Source organism: Anomalospiza imberbis, chromosome 3 (genome assembly GCF_031753505.1).
Source record: "Anomalospiza imberbis isolate Cuckoo-Finch-1a 21T00152 chromosome 3, ASM3175350v1, whole genome shotgun sequence".
Classification (NCBI taxonomy): domain Eukaryota; kingdom Metazoa; phylum Chordata; class Aves; order Passeriformes; family Viduidae; genus Anomalospiza; species Anomalospiza imberbis.
Window position 1 is genome coordinate 6,743,716 of NC_089683.1, and position 16,274 is coordinate 6,759,989.

The 16,274-nt window shown below is 43.7% G+C and overlaps 1 protein-coding gene across 2 annotated transcripts; it reads left to right on the forward strand.

Annotated features, from left to right (window-relative positions):
- Positions 1-1,563: 1,563 nt before the first annotated feature.
- Positions 1,564-13,425, forward strand: ADGRF4 (adhesion G protein-coupled receptor F4). Of its 2 annotated transcripts, XM_068183281.1 has the most exons (8): positions 1,564-1,942; positions 5,058-5,159; positions 5,541-5,577; positions 5,705-5,865; positions 6,844-7,122; positions 7,811-9,175; positions 10,045-10,086; positions 10,166-11,847. In XM_068183281.1, exons 2-8 carry the CDS (start codon positions 5,082-5,084, stop codon positions 10,289-10,291), a joined length of 2,088 nt encoding a protein of 695 aa, XP_068039382.1. In that variant the 5' UTR covers positions 1,564-1,942; positions 5,058-5,081; the 3' UTR covers positions 10,292-11,847. The 2 variants fall into 2 exon arrangements, with proteins under 2 accessions (XP_068039382.1, XP_068039381.1); XM_068183280.1 differs by lacking the exons at positions 1,564-1,942; positions 5,058-5,159 and adding an exon at positions 12,427-13,425 and having other exon boundaries at positions 5,424-5,865; positions 10,166-10,225.
- The last annotated feature ends 2,849 nt before the right edge of the window (positions 13,426-16,274 follow it).

The window sequence follows — 16,274 nt, forward strand, 5'->3', positions numbered from 1 at the left end:
CAATCTTGAGATTCTCTAAAAATCTTTTGGTAGTACACAAGGTATAGTTTAAAAAAAGAAAAATTACAGGTGTACTTACTTGATTTTTTCCATAAAAATGATTTTTTTTCATTAATATTAATGAAAGTGAATTTCTGTTGGAAACCTGTGATTATTGCAAGATTTGAATTGTATAGTGAAGTATCTGTTCAACTTTTAAATAAATACCTTGTATTCATTAAGATAGCACAAGTGTGTCGTTACCTCTTTCCAAAGGAAATGGTAAACCCAGGTTCACACAGCTGCCTTTTGGCTGCTCTAAAAGTTACCCGAGATGTTTCTGATCTCTGAGAAAGCAGGTGATGAGCACAGCTGGTTGCAGATCTTGGGTAATTGGATTTTGCAAGAGCTCAGGAGACAAACCACTCCTTGTAGGTGCCTGAGGAATGCAAACAACCCCAGCCAGCTTGTAAAGCATGGGACTGATGCTGCTGGGGTCAGGGTTTGGAGTGCCCTCTTTGTTGGGAGTCATGGTTTCAATCTCTTTCCAAGCCCCCTGGGAGCCCAGATTGGCACAGTTTCCTTCTGGGACAAGCGTGTGGGTATCTGAGGGCTGCAGGGTGTCCTTCAGAGAACTCTTGATGTTGAGGAGGTGTTGATTAATCAAGGGCCATTCAGTTTTGCCATCACAGTAAAGGTTCAGGGAGTGTGTAGCTCCTGGTGACGTGGGCAAGAAGCCTTCTGCAGCATGTCTGTACCTTGGTTTTTAGCTTTCTTACTTTAAAATATTTTTTTAATTGATCTCTGTCTGGTATTGTATCAAGTACAAGTAATTTGACCTTCCCAGGAGGGTTGTGTTGGCTGTGCTTGATTGTGCCTGGCTAAATTCCTACTTGTTCCAGATGTGAGGCTGGCTGTATCAAAGCAGAACAATAAATAATACCTATCTCTAGGTTAAAACTGGAGACATGCCTGTGACTGAGGAATGGGAGGAGTTGTGACAGTAGACAAAAATGAGAGGAAACCCCATAAACTCCTGACTAAAAACACTGCAGGAATGTAGAAAAAAAATTAGTTACCAAAGCTCTTCCAAGTCAGTCCTATGTGAAGGAGTGGTAGGAATTGCTCTTCTGTAGTGCTAAACTACTTGCTGTAAATTTCTGGCTATTGCAAATCTGGCTTATGGAGGTGGGGTGATATTTAGTGAGCCAGCAGTGACCATGGCACAAGGTTCAGCAGATAACTGTCACCCTTTATGATGGGATAGCCCTGAAGAAAAGGTTATTATTTGCCCATTGGGCTTTTTAGCTGCACAAGATGCTGTCAGTAGTGTCCTCTTGCATTTATGGAGGATAATGCATTATCTTGTCCAGATTTTGATCATTAATGTTTTGAAGTCTTTAAGAGATTGTTGTTCAGAGAAATTGTGGATGCTCCATCCCTGGAAGTGTTCAAGAACAGGTTGGAGGGGGGTTAAAGCAACCTGGGATGGTAGAAGATGTCCCTGTCCATGGCAGGGAGTTGGAACTGGATGGTTCCAATCCAAACCATTCCATGATTCTATGAAATACAGGAGAGCAGAAGCTGCTGCCTGTGCCTGGAGGAAGGGCACCAACCCTGCAGGTGTGACTCATGCCTGTGGACTCCTGGCAGAGGTGGCAATCTGGCAGATTTGTGGGCGTGTTTGTAACATGTTTTGTCATTTTTCAGTGCAATACCTTCATCTGCAGGTTCCTCAGCCTTAATCCAGTCAGGCAAGAAAAGAAGCAGCTGCTGCCCAACATTATTTCTTCATGGGAAAACTCCAAATGAGTCAGGACAGCCAGGCAGGGCTGGGTAAGACTTGAGAGTGAGACTGGGGCAGGATGGCAGCAGATGAGTGGTTAGAGAGTCACGTCTGAGACCTTGGGGATCCCTGGCTGGGTTAACTTTGCTCACAGTATTCCCCAGACTTCTGAAAACGGTGAGCACTTCCACAGAACATCATTATTCCACAGCTGCTGGAGAATTATCACTGGTCTGTGAAATTGCTTCATTCATAATCTAAAATGCATTTAATTGCTAAGGCTGTCTTTACTTCACACTTCTTTCCTTAGTTTTATGTTCTCTTTACATCTGTGAAAATAGATATTTTAATTAACCTTTGTTTGTTCTTTTTTTCTTGTTTTGTAATTGGTCTCTAATCAGTGTTGTTACTTCTAAGAAAAGTTGGAGTTTTGTTATGGCTATGTATAAAGATTACTTACCTCTTAGAACTTGTTTCACTTAAAGCTACACTTTCCAACTATGATTCCTTTAAAAATACAACTGACACCATTCTAAGAATTAAGACCTTTACTTTTTAACCTTGGATGACCATGTGAACACTAAAACCTCCTGCTGCAGCCTTAGCTTGCCTGGTAGCAATGGCAGGTTATCATGTTACAGTGGCTTACTGAGTTTTAAGCAAGCCATATGGCCATTCAAGCCCTAAAACCAATAGATTAGGTTCTGTAATAATGGGTTTAATACTTCTGTTTGTAGTGTTTGGAAAATTATATTTCTCTTACAAATTATTGCAAGGTCAGTATAAATCTTAATTTTGTAAAAAGTGTGCTTGTAATTTTTTGTGCAGGACACCTTTCCCTGTAAACTTAGCTGTAGTTTGTTTTCTGGAGCAGTGGACTGGGGAGAGAGGTCACTCCAGGTGATGGAGGACCCTTTGGCCAGAGACTTTGGGTCCAGCACGGAGGGGGATGTAACTCCCATAGTTGTCATTGTTTGGACAGATCCCTCTGTTTGCTGTGCCCACATGGGGCCAGACTGCTGTGCAATGCATCCTGCCAGTAGTTAAAATCAAGGATATGCTTGGGGTAGAGGAAAGGAGGATAGTTCTGTAGAGCTTTGCAAGATACTCCAGTTTTACACCAACAGGAGTCAGAGTAAGGGATTTGAATGTAAGGCTGTGAGCATTAACCAACATAGGGATTACTTTTTAAATTCATGATCAGTTTATTTTTTTGCTGTTTTAAGAGACTCTTTGCTCTCTTGTAACCACTGCCCATCCACTCTCTCCTTGCTTTTTCACTTCTGTTGAGGGCTTTGGAATAAACTGGAGAAGTAGGATCATCAGCTGGTGACAATCTCCTGAGTTGTGTGGAAGTGTCCCCTTACTAGAAAGTCCTTTTCAGATGAGAGGGTATTGGCACCTCAGCTGCTCATGTATCTGTGTCCTGGTACATGGAGGGAGCAGAAACCTCTGGAACAGAGGAGTGTCATGCTTACAGCTTCTTACAAAGGCAGGGATTATCAGCAGTAGATAGTTTATGATAAGAGATAAATCATCCTCTCTCTGCTTATGCTTTCCTGTGGCCCAGTGTCACTATACCCGTGTTTTTTTTCCTAAAGTAACAGTGACTTGCTGCTGTCTTGCTTGTTTTGCCCCGAGTTTCTCCAGCAGCACAGTGGTTGCCTTGGCAGGTTGTTGCAGTGCTGGCACTGGGTGGTTTCCAGCATGAGTCAAACAATGCAGCCGAGCGAGCTCAGTGTTCCACTGCTGACAGGGGCCGGTGTCTCGGTGAGCCCGAGATACTTGGAGATGTCCCGGATTTCTGCCTCACTCAGAGGTAACAGCCCTAGGTGGGGTTCCACCTGTGATTAAATACAAAATGAATGTGAATTAATTAGTGGTGAGACATGATGAGCTCAAGGATTCCAAGCTGTGAAATGGAATTAGGGCTACGAGCTCACAATAAACATTTAATGACTGCAGAAATCAGAAAGGAATTTGGGGTGCAGCCTTTCACCCCAAACCTGTAGGTGTTTCACAGCCACCTCCCATTCTTTGGCAATATTGATCCGAATATTCTGCTTCGCTTCTCCTGATCCATTTTATTTCCTTAGAAGAGCTAGTGGCTGCTAGCTTTTAGTATGAAAATGCTTTTCATATTAACAGCTGAATTCAGAGGCTGGCATGAGGTTCTCCTTAAGAGCTACCTTAGAAATTCAGTGCATTAGTTGAGCTCTTGCTTTTGTGGTAATTTCATGATTAAATTGAAACAGATCTGAAAACATAGCATGGTGGACAAACATCACAGATGAAAGGGGCAGCCAGCTGTGTGCCTGGGCCTTTGATGCTGTCAGATGGGAGAGCCTGGAGCCTCTGGATGGGAAAACACATCTCTGCTCTCCCAGTGCAGGACCCCTTCTGCTTCTGATCAGCATCATCTGTGCTGATCAGTATGTGTCAGGGGGAAAATTGAGGGACTTCTCTCAAGGCATGGTAAGTAATTTGATGAGGTTTTTCATGTTGCCTTCTCTTGAGATCAAACTGTCATCCTGTTTTGCCACTGTGCATTTTCTTCTTGCTTTAGTGGTTTAGCTTAGTGACTTTTATGCATTTTATTTTGGATTTTTTTTTATTAAATTAATCTACTTATACTTGTGGTGATAGAATATCAGTGTCTCAATTCTTCTGAACCCACAGCAGCTGTTGCTTTTGCCTTGGACATGTCTAAGATCTGATAATGAGATTTGATGTATCATGTTGTTTTTCCTTCATTCCCTTTGCTGGATTATTTTTCTCCAACAAATATGCCTGTAACAAGTTGCATCCCAGGATGCTTAGCTTTTATTGAGGACTGTGGGAAACTTCATGGAGGGAATAGAAGTTTGAATCCTTCTGCAAATGAAATAACTCTTCACTCTAGCCCATGTTTATCATATTTTGATTTCTGGCCCCTGAGTGCCCATGCTTCCTACTCACATGGCAGGAACTGCCCAAGGAGAGCAGAGCATTGAACCCAGTGGAGATGAGACTGTCTTAAATCACTTCAAAAGGGACCCACAGGCTGAGCTGCTTTAATAAGCTCTCCAGTTTACAGTGTTGAACAGATTTCTTTTTCTTTTTTTTTTAAGAAAGGATTCACAAGTAATTCTCAGAAAAGGTAATGAATTATGAGTGCCTGAAAATCACCTTGCAAGCCCAATAAAGACAGTCTCTGGCATAGGTTTAGCTGCTTTTTTACTAGTAAGTAATCAGACTGTGTTCAAAAAGTGGAAACAGAGACGTCTAAATTTCTTCAACATCTTTCTTCCAGGAGGAAATCAGCAAATGAGTGGTGATGGATGTGAGGGTGATCTACTGCCTGCTCCTTTGGGCTGCACACTTCTTCCTGGCTGTGCCAAACACCACTCCCAGGGTAAGTTTCACTAGACCAGGCTGCTCAAATCCCCATCAAGTAACCTTGAACACTTCCAGGGATGGGGCAGCCACAGCCTGCCAGGACAGCCTATTCCAGTATCTCACCACCCTCATCATAAACAACTTCCTCATCTGAGAGCTGTGCATGAGCTCAGAGTGTCACTTCAGTAGCAGGGTCCAACTGAAGGCTTCATATACAGGGGCATACTTTAAGTAGAGACTTCTCAGTTGGTCTGTATGAGCCAAGAGCCACAAGCTCTGCATTCTGGACCTCAAAAGGACTATTTTCCTTTTGCAATCCTTTCTGGTTTGTACCAAGGAATCATCTTTTACTTATTTATGTAAACATTCACTCTACATTCCACTTCTTATTTTTCAGGTTCTCAGAAACAAATCAAAGACTGCTGATGAGCAAGGTACAGTGCCTTGGTTAATGCTTTGTGTGATGTTATCAGTTATCAATTCTTCACATCCCTGATGCATCACAGACCATGGTATGCTGTCTTTCACCTTGTAACCATGTCTGCTTGTTTTATTTTCCAGATGCCTGTATAAATCTCATTCCCTGTCAAGATAATGGAGCAATTTGTATTCAGCCTTGCTCTCCCTCCTTCCATGGGGAGACAAGCTTTGTCTGTGAGGACAGAAAGTGGCAGATGCTGTCAGATGCTTGTGCAAGCCTGGATGTTCAGTCCCTTTTTCAGGTGAGGATGCTGTTGTGCACCTTGGCCTGTGCTTGTGACTTCTTGCAAAGATAGACCCTCCTTCCATGAGCTTTCAGTCTTGAGCAAAGGGAGATGGTATCCTGAAACACAGAATATTTTGATAACAGACTCCGACTTCATGGTCTCAAAGAACTGTTTAGGTTGGAAAAGACCTCTAAGATCATTGAGTGAAACCATTACCCCAGCAGCACCATTTCACCGCTGAATCTTGTCCTCAAGTGCCACCTCCACACCTTTTTCGAGCATGTCCAGGAATTGTGATTCCTCTGCTTTCCTGGGCAGTCTGTTCCAACGCCTGACCACCCTTTCAGAAATTTTTCCTAATATCTAAACCTCCCTCGACGTGGCTGGAAACCATGGCCTCTTGTCCTGTCACTTGTTACCTGTGAGAAAAGCCTGACCCCCACCTCACTATTACCACGTTTCAGGTAGTTGTAAAGAGTGATATGGTCCCCCCTTGAGCCTCCTTTTTTCCAGGCTGAACATTCCCAGATCCCTCAGCCACTCCTCATCAGACATTGCTCTAGTTCTTTCACAATCTTAAATCAGGTGATAGGAAATAAATTTGGGGGATTCTTGTGTGGAAACATAAATCAGAAATGAAGTTGCCTTTTTCACTTGGCTGGTGTTCCTCACGTGGACCTAAGTCAAGATAAGAACACAGTAGGATGAAACTAAGGAAAGAACAACACCAAAGTGTGTAATAATCAGATGATTTATGACAAATTCTCCTCTGCTGCAAGATCCTTAATCAAGTCACACTGCATTTAGTTCTTTCCCCTTCCTTCGCGTGTGTAGCAAAACCATGATATTCTTCTCAGGTGAGCTCTGGTCCTGGGTTTCAGTCCATCTGGCACCTTCTCTGCACACCCAGCACTGCATCTCTTGCCTAGTTGTAGCTGTGGCTTCATTTTCATTCTTTTCATTAATTGTCTCAAATCTATTTCCTCCCTCCAGAGGATATCCCAAAGTGAACTCCCATGCTCTGGAGGACATGGTGGTGGTGCTGGAGAACATCTTCCTTTTGTAGGAGGAGGAAAGCTAGGGCATGGGAAGCCTGGAGATGGAGCAAAACATTTTGGTGCTGGGAATCATAGCTGCCAAGCTGATTTTTCATGCATCATCCCAGATATCCTGTCTTCACCAGCCATCCCAGGAAACATTGCTGATATAGTGGAATTGCTAAAGAAGATTTCCCTGCTGCTATCAGAGAATGTCACTAGAGGAAAAATGCAGGTACTTACTTTTATTGGCTTTGGGAGGTACTTCTGAGCTTTACAGAGCTTCCACAAGTATTTTGTCCTTATGGCCACTGTCCAATGAAGTGGTGGCTGCAGGTCACATGGAGATCACCTGGAAAGTTTCCAGAGTGGGATATTTGGTTAGCAGAGAAACTTTTTGACTTATTCATGTGTGATGAAAATAGACTGTGGAATTGAATGTCTTTAAAAGCAAAGGTTTTCAGGAACTGCTGTTACAGGCATGGGCTAACAGTACAAGGAAGAATTACTTTCTAAAGTATGACACTGTAGGGAAGGCAGCCTTGTACAACAACAGCTGAGATCTTTCCCTGATGAACTCAGAAATCAGAGAGCAGGGGAAGAAATACACAGAGGGTGGTTAAATCAGACCTGCACTGTGGGTCAGCATCTGGAATAGAACTATGGTGTCCTTTTTGCTGTATGTTTACTTCTCCAATCACCTTTTGATGTAGGTTTTGAAGAGGATAGGACAGTTCTAGCAATGAGATGTTTGGGTTTGACTGGGATTGATCATGGGAATATATTCATTGTCAAAAGGATTATTCCTTTTATAGAAATCACTCATTAATTAAATGAGACTTTTTGGAGGCACTGCCAGGAGAATAATATTTGGTTTCTTCTAACATAAAACAAATTAATTCTATTTTGCATGTTTGTTTCAGAGCTACAGCAGGATAGCAAACCATATTCTGAACAGTTCCATCATTTCCAACTGGGCTTTTGTAAAGGACAGAAATGCTGGTTCAATATTACTGGACTCAGTGAATTCATTTGCTGGGAAACTTCTTCTAAGAAATGGGTCAGAAAGTATCCAGGAGCCCTTCATCGCTACCAAAGGCTACAGCATACACAGAAACAGTTCAGGAAAGAGCTTTGACTTTTCCATGGAGTTCAATAGCACAGGCAATATTACTGGGCAGGTGGTGATTCCAGAAGAAGAGCTGCTGAGGTTACCCAGGGCTTCCAAAGCCATCAGCGTTGCATTTCCAACACTCGGAGCCATCCTAGAGACCAACCAGCCAGACCCCACTTTTGTGAACGGGATGGTGCTGTCGGTGTTGCTGCCAGAGGAGCTCCAGAATATTTTGCTCACCTTCGAGAAGCTGAACAAGCTGGAGCAGGTGGGGGCTCAGTGCGTGGGGTGGCACTCGGCCGAGCGGCGCTGGGACCCCCGGGCGTGCGAGGTGCGCGCCCACAGCGTCGCCGCCGTGGTTTGCATCTGCGCCCACCAACGCCGCACCTACAGATCCTTCTCCATCCTCATGGCCCCAGCCGCGCCGCGGAGCTCACTGCTGGATTACATCACACGGGTGGGCCTGGGCCTATCCATTCTCAGCCTGGTTCTCTGCCTCGTCATCGAGGCTGTGGTCTGGCACCACGTCACAAAAACTGAAATAACCTACATGCGCCACTTCTGCTTGGTCAACATCGCTGCCTCGCTTCTCGTCGCAGATATCCTGTTCATCCTGGCAGCCATTGTGCACAATACAGCCCTAAACTACCAGCTCTGTGTGGCAGTCACTTTTTTCCTTCACTTTTTCTATCTTGCCCTGTTTTTTTGGATGTTTACCCTAGGCCTCTTAATTCTCTATGGATTATTATTAATTTTTTTTAAGATAACAAGATCTGTATTCTTAGCTGCAGCATTCTCTATTGGATATGGATGTCCCTTGGTTATATCTATCCTCACTGTTGCTATTACTGAACCGAAAAATGGGTATTTAAGGAGTGGAGCTTGCTGGCTCAATTGGTATGAGACAAAAGCCCTTTTGGCTTTTGTTGTACCTGCCCTGAGCATCATTGTTATGAATCTCATTGTGGTGGTCGTGGTTGTGGTGAAGACTGGGAGATCCTCTGTTGGAGAAGGCTGCAAGTCACAAGATTTGAGCAGCGTGATCCGTGTCAGCAAAAATGTTGCCCTTCTGACACCTCTGCTGGGCCTCACCTGGGGGTTTGGGTTAGCCACAATCATCGACAGCCGCTCTCTGGCCTTCCACGTTGTGTTTGCGCTGCTGAACGCCTTCCAGGTAAGCTCTGGGATGCTGGGAGTAGTGTGTGTGCTCAGACCTTGAGCCTGACATAAAGGTACCAGAACAAAGAGGGGCTGGCAGCAGGTGTGTGTGAAAAGTAGGATCTCAGTTTTCCCTTCCACTTGGTGGTACACGCACGAGGCATCCCGAGTTGGTGTTTTAGATGCAGGTGGGTCATGGGACAAACTGGTCGGGTTTGAAGTGGGATGAAGAAATAATCCTGTGATTAATTTCTGTTAGATGTAAAATACACCAGTTAATGTCCATAACTGCAAAGGTGTCTGATCCTCATCAATTAACAATTACACAGAAAATTCTCCCTTCCAGTGAAGATGACACTGGCACGGGTTTCCCAGAGAAGCTGTGGATGCCCCATCCCTCGGAATGTTCAAGACCAGGCTGGTTGGGGCTCTGAGAGACCTGGTGTAGTGGAAGGTGTCCCTGCCCATGGCAGGGGCTTGGAACTGGATGTCCTTTAAGGTCAATTCCAACCCAAACCATTCCATTCCATAGCTGATTCCATGGTTTTGATTAACTCATCAGCATAAACACCCAGTGTTACGTGATGCACTACTGCATACCCAGTCTGCCTTAGCTCTCCTTGGATCAGGCTGCACTGGGTGGGCTGAGAAACTCCTGGTTTGTTACCCCTCAGTCCAGTTCATAGTCAGGATTAACACAGGTTATTTCCATTCCTGATGTTCCCAGAGAGCCCGCGTGACCTGGGTGGATAAACCCATTTTGTGCATTGCTGTTACCTGAATCACAGGTGATGAGATCTCTCCTTAATTAAAAGACATCTAGAAACACTTAAGAAATACCATGTGCTTATTTTGGTTTTGTTAACTGGTTTTGCAATTTCTTAGGGATTCTTCATCCTGTTGTTTGGGACACTTCTGGACAGAAAGGTACTTATTCTGGATTATATGAACATTTTCTACACCTTGAGAAACTGGTCCCTTTAATATTTTTTATTTAAATCTGCAGACAAGAGAAGCCTTAAGAATGAACTGCCTTTCATCAAGGCGGAAGTGGGGTCTAGAAAAGGTAAAGTTTATTTATTTTCCCGTTAATGGTGAATTTACTAATTTACAAACCTCGTTTTTATGTTAGAAGAATGGACCCATCCACTACATCTTACACCAAGTAACATTTTTCCAATGTAAATTCTTGCTGAAGGACATAGAGGTATCTCAAAAGTCTGCTCAGGATATTAAGCTTCTAAAGATCAGAAGTGGCAATCGATAGTTTTTGTGACTCCTGCATAACCTACTGCTGTGGTTACGAAGTTAAAAGTGGTATATTTAACCACTCTCTTCACCTGCAGCTGTCAAAGCCCTTTTGGTAAACAGTCCCAGTAACTTTTTTCCCCCCATATTAGATTCACTTTAAGGTCACTGAATAAGGAAGGAACAGAATTAGGAATCAGAAATCCCTATATAATGACCTGTTTGCTGCCTTCACAAAAATATGGATGTATATGCCAGCAGGGCTGCTTTAGGATGTCAGAGGATTGCTCTGCTTTCATCTGAGGGATGGAAACCACTCAGAGCCCAGCCAGTGAGTTTAGTGCTAATTGATGTGCACTCATGAGAGCTTAAGGTTCTTTTAAATATCAGAACAATTCATTAAAGCAGTTCAACATTAAGTAAACAAACTGTGTTTTAGCAGCTTCCTACAAAAACCTTGGCAGAATTGAAGTGTTGGCATCAATGAGCTGGTGTTCCCTACCTCTACTAGAAAACTTTTGTCTGTTGTTCTTAGATTTCTTTTGGTACCAAGGCTTAGTGGTTTCACACAGTATTTATAAAAGGGAATGCCCTTTAAGTGTCTCAAGAATTACCTGCAGTGTTTTTGCTGTCTGCCAAAAGAAACTGTGTCAGTCCAGTTTGGACATGGGAAAAATAATTTCTTTGCCTTTTTTCCAGTCTATTACTCAGTTATAATATTTGTATTGAAAGCTGCAGGGGGTCTTCCAGTGACTCTGTGTTCAAATGTACATGGCTTATGAGGGGAAAATAGAGGGGTTAAGGCAACTATTCCTCCTCTCTGAAATGGGTCATTAGGGACAGGAGAGACTGTGCAACTTTGAGATGACAAATCTTTTATAGATCCAGGAAGATCCAATAAAGATGTTTCACATCTTGTCAGGAGTTTGGTCAGGATTGAAAGTTTGAAAGTTAAAATTCCCTTAAAACGCCATCAATATAATAGTCTGGGAACAACAGATGGAAATGTCACTAATCCCATGACTCAGCAACATTTGATAAAAATATTGAGTGATCTCACTGGGCAAAACTTGATGTGGAAACTATGGCTGTGTGTGCTTGGGAATTTGGGTCGATGTTGTCACTCACCTGGGTGGGAGAAACCACATGTAGGTGTTTACTGTGGCATAACAGAGGGGAAAGATGTGAGTCATCCACTCTGTAAACTTGAGTGTAAACATGGAGTTTGACTTATCAGAGCTGGAGAAGTTTGTCATACCTGAGATGATTTAAAAAAAAAAATAGTCTTGTTTCAGAGAGCCTCAGAATCATGGGATTATTTTGGTTGGAAGAGACCTCTGAGGTAGAGTCCAACTGTGAACCCAGCACTGCCAAACCCACCACTAAACCATGTCCCCAAGGGTCACATCTGTGTGACTTTCAAATGCCTCCAGAGACTTCATGGTGGGCAGCCTGTTCCAATGGTTGACAACTCTTTTGGTGAGGGAATTGTTCCTAATATCCAATCTAAATCCCCCTGGCACAAGTTGACGCCATTTCCTTTTGTCATGTTGCTTGTTACGTGAGGAAAGAGCCCGACCCTCACCTGGCTGTCTCCTCCTGTCCAGGAGTTGTGCAGAGCCAGAATATCCCCCCTGAGCCTCCTTTTCTCCAGGCTGAGGGCCCCCAGCTCCCTCAGCTGCTCCTCCTCAGACCTGTGCTCCAGAGCCTTCCCCAGCTCCGTTTCCTTCCCTGGACACGCTCCAGCCCCTCAATGGCCTCCCTGAACTGAGGGGCCCAAAGTGGGACTGTGTACCTGGGGGTTCAGTGGTCAATGCAAAACCCTGCAAGGATGATGCAGACTCTGGCTTCAAGTCTCTGAGGTTGCCCAGACCTGCAGGAGCCTTTCCTTTGGGTCACATTTTAAGGTGACCATCTTGTGGTATTTCTCACAGGATGCCGAAGCACCTCCTGTTTGAAATGGAGCCTCCACCTCCACGGATGATACTTGCAATCTGACCTGATTGTTTTCCCTCCTAGTCCTAGCAGTGGGCTGTTGTCTTCAGTGGATCTGACCAGCGAGAAGAAAAGGAGCACTTCTTGCAGAGAGATGCTGGTTTAGGGGAGCTGAAGAGCCTGACCAGCTCGGAGCATGGACAGCACTGTCTGGGAGCACAACCACAGGAAGCATCATGAAAACCAGAAGAGAAAAGGCCCTGAACCTGCTGTCAGGAGCAGGAAACCATCACTGTTGCTGCAGCCCTTGGAGGAAACATGCTCAAGCATAAAGCTTTTTTCTCACCTTTGTGAAAACTGCTGTGAGGAGAGTTAGTCCTCGTTTGCCATTTCAGTGCTTCAATTTCTTCTTTTCTTCTTTTCTTTCTTTTCTTCTTTTCCTTTCTTCTTTTCTTCTTTTTTTTTTTTTTTTTTTTTTTTTTTTTTGGCAGTGCAATAAGGAGCTGTACAGTATGTGGAGCTGTTCTAAAATTATTTAATTTTTCATGTGATGTACAAATGCTGAGCATTATCTAGCTGATTTTGGTTGTCTTTTGAGCAAAACCAATTCTATTTATTGCTACCGTATTCATCATTTCCATTTGTCGTCCCCGACTGAAGGACAGCTCTGTTTCTGCATTGCAGCTGTTCTTTCCCTCCCAATATTTGTTGTCTTCATCTCCATCATGTACTTGTGTGTCAGAGGAATTGTACAAAGCCCTTTTCTGATCTGTCAGGACAGAATTTTCTTTATTTTTCCTGTCCTGCAAGACAATGACAGAGACGAACAAGAAACAGGACTCTGCAAATAATCAGTTTCTCTCTTTAGATGTGGGAAAGCAAGCAGAACTGAATCAAATGGATGGAGATCTCCTGTGCAATGTCCTAACAAAGGAGATTATTTCTCCATGTGAGATGGGGTGTCTGGTTTAATTAGAAAATCTGTCCTTGTTCTGAGAAACCCTTTCCAATGAAGGCCTTGATAGAAGCATTATTGATTCCTGTCAGGATAAATTGATGGTTTCAAATGAAAATAAAGCAGAAATTTTGTCATTGTTTCTAACAAGTGGTACTTCTCCTTCTCTAACAAAATGTAGATACATGCCCTATAGCATTACCTCAAGTCAGAAACTTAAACCCATGTGACTTCACATATATTGAAATATAGAAGATTTAAGCAAAATAACACAGTTTAATGTCATCTATTGAAGAGGGAGAAAAATGCCCTGGCATGGAAAACCCACAGCCAGATGTTCTGGTGGGAGAAGCTGAGGAGGGTCTGGAGGGCAGAGCTGTGCCTGGGCCTTGGGGTATTTCTTGTCCTCAGGACTCTGTTGCTTCCTCTCCTTTCTTCTTTCCTTGTAGACTGATGTTGTTACAGGAGTCCATCCCTGCTCCTTTCATACAACCCATCTGCACGTTGGAGAGCTTTATTCAAATAGAGGAAAAATTGGGTCTGTGTGCTGCTGTAACAAATTTTAAAGACCATCACCCCAAGGTCTGCTTCTTGGTGTCATTTTATTAATGAAATGATTGGATTTTTTTTCTAGCACCTGAAAATTTAAGCAAACTTACCACAGCTCAGCACCTGCCCTCCTCTCACGTGTGCTTGTTAAACCAGTCTGTTAAACAGTGGAATTTATAGATGGTCTCAGGTAAGGCTTCCTTTATTGTACAGACCCCTTCCAGGATCCCAGGAAATTCAGCAGGAGTCTGCCCCAGCAAAGCACCATGAAAGGAATCTGTTTCATCTGCTGTTTATCAAAGGGTGTTTGAAGCATGGTGCTTATTTTCAGCACCTGGCACGTATCAGTATTTTCCCCTGTGTTTTATGGACATTTAGGTATTTAAAAATAACACGGGTGGGAGAGCTTTACAGAAACCAGTTCAAGGTCCAGGATGAGGAGAAGCACTGAAATTCTATTTTTAATACCCCAGACTTAAACTGTGCAGGAGCATTTAATGAGTAAATATATTTGAGAGGTGAAAGCTGTAGCTGTCCTTCGTGGGCTGTAAGCTGGTATTTCTCTGAATGCCATGGGTTGACAGCCCAGCTTTAATTGCAGCTGAGCAGAGGGAACCACCAGACCTGGAATTCTGCCAGTTTCACAAATTACCTGTGTAGCAACAGCGTAAGAATGTCAGTGTTTTGTGGGACACTTGGACTCCTCGGTGTGCAGGAGCTTGGTTGGAGCTGTTCCACCCTGGCTGCCAAAGTGGTGAGACCTGAAATCCTGCAGTGCCCTCCCTGCCGAGGTGTCACAGTTCACTGCATCCCATTTCTTTCCATAGCTTACAGCTCTGGCTAAGTATGTGGCCACACAAACAGGGTCTGCAGGGCCACATCCTTCCAAAGTTAAGTCTCATTTCAGTGGGAAAGCACAGTTTGGGACATGCAGCACTATTTCACCTCCTGCCCCACAGTGAGGATGCTCCTAACATCCCTGGTGGATGTGCTCCCAGGAGAGGGCCCCTCGGTAGCACTGCTTCCTTCTCTGGCTCATCTCGGTGGTTTTGTTTAGGCCAACAGCATAATGGGGATATATTTTTAGCACAGAAATATGTGAATGCCATTGGGTCAAAATTCTAAATTCACCAGTATTCCCCTTCCCTGCCCCCCCAGGTCAGATGTCCCATTTGTATCCTGCAGGCAGGCCAATGCTGATTATGTAGTTGACAGTTTCTAATATTATCCGTATTTTGAAGCAGATTATTTTTGTTTTAATTCTCTCAAAGGGGGCACAATCCATATCAAATTGATACTGGTGCACAAGAAGTCCCAGCTGAATTTGAGGAAGATCTTTGCTGTGCAGTGAGTGAGCAATGCACAGGTTGTTCAGAGAGTGTGTGGAGTCTCCCTCACTGGAAATATTCCAGGACCATCTGGACACAATCCTGTGCAGTGTCCTCTGGGATGATGCTTGAGCAGAAATGTTGGACCAGATGACCCCACTGTGGTCCCATCCAACTTGACCCATTCTGTGATTCTGTAAAATGCCATTGGAGTTCTTTAATTTTAACTTCCCTGATAGATTTTGATGTAATGAAATCTTTCAGTGGTTTTTCTCTGAACACTGTGGTTGGAGATGTTTTTCTTCAGTAACTTCCATCTGGACACAACAGAGAAACCTTGCTAATGGTGCAAAGCTTGTGAACATGTTTACATGCCATCTGTGTTTCAGATCAGATGTGGCTGGACACTGGGTGTTCCTTCAGGCCCCTCAGTTTCCCCTTGTATCTGAAACCCATCCTGGCTCCAGTGACACCCTGGGGCTGCTTCAGGCTTTGGGAAAAGGTGCATGTCCCTTCTGATCTGATTACTGTCCCTTCTGTCACTAATTACTGCAGCCATGTGCTAAGGCTGTTCTTTTTCACAACTGGAAAATATAATCTGAGGTCTATTTATTTACTTAACTGTGGCCAGTCAGTGGAATGGCACTTTTATTTGCTCAGCAGTGCTAAACTTTAAAACTCTGTGCCCTCTTGATTGCTTAAGCATAAATTTTTAATTATAGCTCTTCAACCCACATGTAAGATGTATGTGTACCCTTTGGGTACTTTTGTTTCAGGTTGAGACCAGTAATAAATGATCTCTTTGGGCTGTTTGAGATTTAAGTGTTGAACAATGGATTGATTAGCAAGATCATTCCAACCCTTGGGCAGTGCAAGTTGAGTTTTATCACGTAATTCCTATTCATGCTGCAGCACCTCTGGGCAGGGAACAGGCAGACTGTTGTAATTACTGGGCTGTTGGAAGATGGAGCTATATTTAGCTTGAGTTTGGCTTTAAATATCCTTATTTAAGAAGGGTAAGTTAATAGAGGAGTGCGTGTTTTGAGAAGCAGTGAGTTTTCCTTACCCTGGTGTTGCTTAACAGGCTTTCAGTGAACACC